The 7,097-nt window shown below is 36.7% G+C and overlaps 1 protein-coding gene across 1 annotated transcript in view; it reads left to right on the top strand.

Moving 5' to 3' along the window:
- Window positions 1-7,097, top strand: part of LOC107677898 (ceramide synthase 6-like) — a 51,662-nt gene that overhangs the window by 6,327 nt on the left and 38,238 nt on the right. The window contains exon 4 of the mRNA XM_016472966.1: window positions 5,027-5,157. Within this exon, the coding sequence (XP_016328452.1) occupies window positions 5,027-5,157 (131 nt within the window). The remainder of the gene's footprint in view (window positions 1-5,026; window positions 5,158-7,097) is intronic.

Raw genomic sequence — 7,097 nt, 5'->3', positions numbered from 1 at the left:
GCTGAGCCCCTCTAAAACGAAAATCTTAGAACCCCCCCCCCCCGTATATTATTATAGTGTTACATTTCAATTTCACTAAGAAATGTGCAGCATTTTGTCCAAGCAATAATAAAAGGACACATTTAATTTATAATTTGTCTCATTTTGTAAAAAAAAATAAATAAATCGTGAATCGAATCGTGAAATCAAAACCGTGAATCGAATCGAATCGTGAGTTGAGTGAATCGTTACATCCCTAATCAGAACCAAACTGAAAACTGGTTAAAAAAACTGAGGTATTTATTGAACCTTGGGTTAACTGTATTGTTGCATTCCTACTGTTTACTCTAAAATACTGTATAACAGGAATATCACAAACTGAGTGCAGACTCTGAGTACTAACCTATGAAAAATATTTAACATGAAGTCTAGCATGTTGCACATTGTGCAATTACGATTTGACATTAGCCTTCAAGGAGCTTCAAGTAATGTAGGAATAGGCTATATGACCCCAGGTATCACCCCATATCACACCCCCCCTCCCCCCGGTCACACTGATTGTACTCAAAAAAAAATTTCAAAGGTTGGCAGGTCTGCTACATTCCTGGATAATTAGAAACAAACTTAATTTTTGATGCATTATTTTTTTTGTGCAGTGTCAGATTTAAAAATAAATGAAATTCTCTGTACACACAACCACACTCTGATGTCCATACCAACACACCCACACAATTACAATTTCATCATTTCTTTTGTCCTTTTTTCAGCAGAAACAGGAAAATAATAATAATAATAATAATTCGTTCCATAGGTCAGACCTTAGAAAATAGTGCCATCGGGTGGAAAATAGTAATGTTAAGTGTTAAAAGTAGTAAATATTTTGATTGATAAATATTAAAAACACCAGATAGACATGTAATAAATGCTAAAAATGTGATTTTCACTGCAGGGGTCTTTAAATATAATGTGTTCGTACTGGTCTGTAATTTAAATGAGCTGAAAATGTTCCTTCTATGTTTTAGATTAAAATGTCTTATTGAGCTACCAAAGTTATCCATCCGAGAGAAGCGAGTGTTTTATCTTGTCAATATTGTTGTTTCATTTATACTAATGGCATAATAGACAGAGACAGGTCTTCTAGGCTGCATTTACGAGGCGTAATGATCTGATATTTTGATACTTATCCATTTTTTATCCTGCCTGTTTAAGTTGCATTTAAAGGGACAGTTCACCAAAAATTCTCTCACCCTTGTGATGTTCCAGATGTCTTTGTTGTCTTTAGTGTTTAACAGAAGAAACAAACTCATACAGGTTTATAACAACATGAGAGTGAGGGCTTTTTTCACTTTACTGTCACTTTAAGAAGAACAAGCTGTGTTTGTGCATTAATACTGTACCTCCCGGTAGGTGTAACGATGCTCACACGAAACAGACACGGATGGTGATGTAGAGAACCCAAGTGAAGTTTTATTTACAACAGTGATAATCCAAAAACATGAACTTTGACTTATGACTTATGTGACTTTATTGTAGTATATAAGGGGAAAAAAAGAAAAGAAAAAAAAAAAGTCTTGCTGGTGCTGAATGATGCTTGATGATGAAAAGCTTTTTATCAGCCATTTATCTTTAAAGATTTGTTCAATTATGCAGTGACATGATTAAAACCTGCAGAGACTGTGAATCAGAATCAAATTCAAGCTCTTCTCACAGTCACTGAAACGAGAGGCGCCTCGATTACAGCGAATCACATTAGTGTAAGTGAACAGAACTGTTCTTAACACATTCACTATGGTACTGTGATTTTTTTGGAGTTACTATCACCTCCACTGAGTTGAATCAGTATATAATGTGAGTTCATTTATCTTGAATCAAATGTAAGTGCTCTTACTGATGTTCATTTGGGAATGAGGCCGACAGAGTTTAATCCACAGCGTGAACTTCTGAACTAAAGCAGAGCAGAGGTTGCCATATAAGAGAAGAATAATGTTTCACCTTTTTGAGCCCTTGTCTTGAAAGAAGGCGCGTGCTCTTGATGGTGACAGCAGTGTGGATTGACGGTACAGCTGATCGCAGTCTCAGAGCGATAGCGTGGCTCTTTGACGTGTGTGGCTTTATCAGAGCTCATGTGTGCTGACGCACCGGCACTATTTTTAGCCACAACAGATCTAAGTTTCCTTGACAAATGTTCAGATTCTCGAATACATGACATCCAGGCACACGTTAAGAATAAAAAGACAATTCCTGCCTGAAACGGAGCTATGCAGAGACAGAGAGACCTCAGGGCGAAACTCATCTAGATTTTTCTTCAGAAAAATAGATTGTTTTGGCCAAAGCGTAGAGGTCTTGTATCAACCTGAAGGGATTTATTTTGCAGTAATGACCATATGAAGAGTTTGGTTCCAAAACGCTATAAATTCATTTTGATTAATTTGAGTAAAAATGTGTTTTCTTCACCAAGAAAGTGGCAAGGTGAAAACCACAATTTTCTGTTTCAAACTTTCACATAGCATCTTTAGGTTATAATAACATTAAAAATTCAAATCCAGATTTAGATTTTCAAAGATTTATTATAAAATGTTATTATTTTTTTTTCCCAAAATGCAATAAATCCATGACACGTTTTTTTTTTTCAAAATGCAATAAATCCATTGAATCAATATAAAAGTTATTTTTCATATTGAAACTGTTGAAAATACACAACATGGTTAATCCACATATGACAGCTTCTGAACTTCATCAATACTAATCTTATATAGTTACAGGCACTGGACTAAAAATACATTCAATCAGTCATTGCTCCCAAAATGAATTCAGCGGGTCATCTTGTTAAGGCTATAAATTAATTACAGCAATAAAAGAAAATTTCATCATGAACATACATGAACAACAATATCACATTAAACCACAGAAATTCCAAAATGACATTTCCCTTACATTCAACTTCCAAAAGTGCATTCATCTTTGCCATGTTATATTAATTTAGTTGACTAGTGCTATACGCTGTATTAACAAAAACATAAATGGCATTAATAAAAACATTTACACTGACAAGCTACGCAATATCGCGTTCATAATCGAATGCGACTCATCTGCGATTATGAGCGCGATATTGCAGTGATCTACGGCTCTGTGTATTAAATGCCGCTCCATCTGAAAGCACGTGATGGAGATTTACTATTAATCACAGAACCGGCTTTACTGACGAGATGCGCATGACAATCAAGTGCGATTTATCATGAAGCCCTAAGTTTGTTTGTTGATCACAAAGTACAAAGTAGATGAGGAAAACTAGGATGCCGGGTGTCTAGAGTGTGTGGAATGGTGCGCTGTGATTGGTTGTTACAGTTTACAGTGCGTGGAATGGTGCGCTGTGATTGGTTGAGCGGATATATCGCATTCTGCAGAGAAGGGAGACTGGCGTTTGTCGCAGTTTGGAAAGAAAGGGAGAAAACATGACAGAATAACTCGCATTTTGCGTAAAATTTAAAAATTGACTTTTCAATAATTATTAAATACAATAATTTGTGTACTGCTCATTATTAGTTTGTATAACTAACATTAATATTACATTATATAGAATTACATTTTATATTATTAATATTAGATAGAATGAACTAATGGGACCTTATTGTAAAATATGTGTAAAAACTATATGTGGTATATGTAAAATATTAAAAAAATTAATTACATTTAAATTTATGCATTTAGCAGACGCTTTTATCCAAAGCGACTTACAGTGCATTCAGGCTATACATTTTTACCAGTATGTGTGTTCCCTGGGAATCGAACCCACGACCTTTTGCGCTGCTAACGCAATGCTCTACCACTGATAATTAAGTATAAAATCTCAAACATGACTAGTAGTGGGGATTTTGATTCAACCCACTGACTAAATCTTTTGATTCTTTTACAAAATGACTCTTTCTGTAAGTGAATGAATCATTCACTCAGCAGATTCAGTCAACAACATTGTTCTGTTGAGTCGTAACAAGCCAATTATTCTGCATTATTATTAATTCAACATATCAACAATAGGTCTTTTTATAATTTCTTCACAAATGTCAACAGAGAAGACCCCCCTCCCCTTATTTTATCAAGCTATAAACAAAATCCTGTAGCCAAATAAATAAATTACGATTTTCAGTAATGTCCTTTAATAGTGCTGCACTCTCAGAAAAAAAGGAACAAAAGCTGCCACTCGGGCAGAACCTTTTCAAAAGGTACAAGTATGTACCATTTAATTTCTAATATGCAATTTTTAGTAACAAATATATACCTTTAAGGTACCTTTTTAGGGTAGATAAGGTACAAAAGTGCACCTTTTGAAAAGAATCCGACCCAGTGAAAGCTTTTGTACCATTTTTTCTGAGAGTCTTGGATAATAATTTAACTATTATGCTCGCAATTGACGTCATTCTAATTGTGTATAATCATCAGCCATTTATACAGATTCATAAATTGTGCATAATGCATTTTGCACACCTGTTAAACCTGATTATGTGCCAAACTCTGCTTTCATTTTCCTAACGCTCCTTGTTTTACTGAATAAAATTGCATGTGAACTGAATGAACATATGGCCCCCCTTTTGTTCAGTCATTGATGGTCAGCAGATCCTCATTCGTCAATGAAACGCTTCGTTCGTTCTGCTTGCATTTTCTTCAGTGCCATTCGGAGTCATTCTGACAAGTTCAAAGGGGTTCAGTGAGCTCGAAAAATCAATGAAACGTGCCTAGAAAGGAGGGAATTACGAATTAGTGCAAGGAAATGACTGAGAATGCTTTGAAATGACTTGAAAGATTCGTTCATTCACAATGGAAACCCCACTACTCAAGACATTACAGCATGCCTGCGCAGCAGTACATTGCACAGTGTGATTATGCGCGAGTCTCGCTGGCTCGTATGTGCAGATGGCTTTTTAAAGACAATGGTTTTAAATGTGTATAGAGAATTTTTTCAAGCTGTTAAATCCACATTGAGGCGGTTTGTTTGTGCTCTAACAGTGGCGGATCTCTGCAGTGACACGCTTCTGTCTGCTGTGTCTTTCAGCACCCCGATGAGAAGAGGTTAGAGGGTCTGTCCAAGCAGCTGGACTGGGACGTGAGGACCATCCAGCGCTGGTTCAGACAACGACGCAACCAGGAGAAACCAAGCACACTGGCGCGCTTCTGTGAAAGCATGTGAGAATCTGCTTGTTTTTGTCAGGGCCTGATTTGTTATTGTTATCAGGACTCCGATTTCAGTGATATCTGCCAAGTAGTAGGGACATTTTTTAAAGGTGACATACCATGAAAATCGGACTTTTCCAGGTTTTAAGTGCTATAATCAGGTCCCCGGTGCATCTACCAACCAAGGAAACGTGAAAAAGATGAACCCAGTAACTTTGTTTTGGGAAGCCTTTTTCTGCAAGCGTCTGAGAAAACGAGTGCGTCTGATTTCGCTCCCCTAGTGACGTCACAAAGGGATCTCATTATAATATTACCGCCCCTTAATCTGTAAGTTTCCACCCACGGCGCAGTCATTTTGACTTTGCAAGCGACAATGGTGTACCAGTTCTAATGTCATGGTGAAAGTTTGAGCAAAACATGCAAACTGTTCTGTCTTTGGCTGCACAGACGAGTACAGAACACTGTTTAGAGTCACAGCCTCAGAAGAGACAACAGAGCAGTGGATTTATTGATTTATTTACTGTATATTGCTGCTGCCACACAGATCTAAAATAAACATGCGATTTATTTCCCAGCTGTATACCTTCACAGACATAACCGACTGTTTTTGTAACTCATGTGTGTGAATGAGAACTTAGTTTAGTACTCATTACTGCAGTCTTTAGTGTCACATGATCCTTCAGAAATTATTCTAATATGCTGATTAGCTGCTCAAGAAATGTAAAATATTATCAATATTGAAAACAGTTGTGCTGCTTAATATTTTTGTGGAAACTTACATTTTTTCATGATTCTTTAATGAATAGAAAGTTTAAATTTGCATTTATTTGAATTAGAAAAATATTGTAATTATATTTAATAATTATAAATGTCTTTACTGTCACTTCTGATCAATTTAATGCGTCTTTGTTGAGTAAAACTATGAATTTATTTAAAAAAATAATTCAGACCCCAAGCTTTTGAACAATACTGTAAATACTGTCGATTTTGATTTCACGTTAACCTGAGGTGTTAAAGCCTTTATGAGCTTTTTTGTTGCTTTTGTCTGATCTCATCTGGTTTGTGTTGTTCCCTGTGGGTTTCTGGCTGAGGGAAGTGTGTCTGCACTACATAGGTGTGTTATTGTGTACCAGTGTTGACTAGTTAGGCGGCATGAGGGCAAGTAGGCCACAGTCTATTCCTGTTTGTCTATCTTTACCTCTCAATATTTCTCTCTCTTATCTCTTCATGTTGCTGCCTGTCTTTGCTCATCCTGTCCACAGCATCTATTCTTGTCCTCCGCTGCTTTATCTTTATCATCCTTTCCACAGTCTCCCATTACTTAAACATGGTTTCAAAGGAATATTTCACCAGTACCAGTCCTATGCTGTATCATGTCACAGCATAGATTTGACTTACACTAAACATCAGCAGCGCTCGTCGCTGCTCGTGTCGCCGTAAATTGGCAACTTAATAGCTTACAGTCGCTTTGGTGACACAACGTGCTGTATGTGTAACGCGTTTGCAGCCTCAGCAGTGGGATTCGTCAGTGAAACCGTTCTGTTGGTTTGTCTCTGATCTCCAATCGGGTCTGAAAAGCCCCAGAGGTTATGATGATCATCTGATCAGTGCTGAAGCATGACACTGTGCCATTTACTTCAGAGGCAATTAAGCCACAGTCTTTAGAGGTCACAGAACACGCTCACATTTGAGTGTTGCCTAATGAGAACCGCAAAATTATGCCTTTCACTCAGAGAATAATAGAGCGACTCTGAATTTTGATGAAGGCACTTTGGAGAGCCTGTTTGGTGGCCTTTGAAAACTTACTATGCAGTATACACTAAGGCTGCACGATTTGGGAAAAAATCTGATTTAAGTGGCGATTTTTTTTTTGTATTTATTTATTTTATTTTATTTTTTATTCCAGGTTTTCTGTGCTTGTTTGTATGACTGCACAATTTGGCAAAAAAAAA

This window comes from Sinocyclocheilus anshuiensis, unplaced genomic scaffold (assembly GCF_001515605.1).
Source record: "Sinocyclocheilus anshuiensis isolate Anshui unplaced genomic scaffold, SAMN03320099.WGS_v1.1 scaffold164, whole genome shotgun sequence".
Lineage (NCBI taxonomy): Eukaryota > Metazoa > Chordata > Actinopteri > Cypriniformes > Cyprinidae > Sinocyclocheilus > Sinocyclocheilus anshuiensis.
The sequence above is the reverse complement of the archived record's forward strand: the minus strand, read 5'-3'. Positions and strand labels throughout refer to the sequence as shown.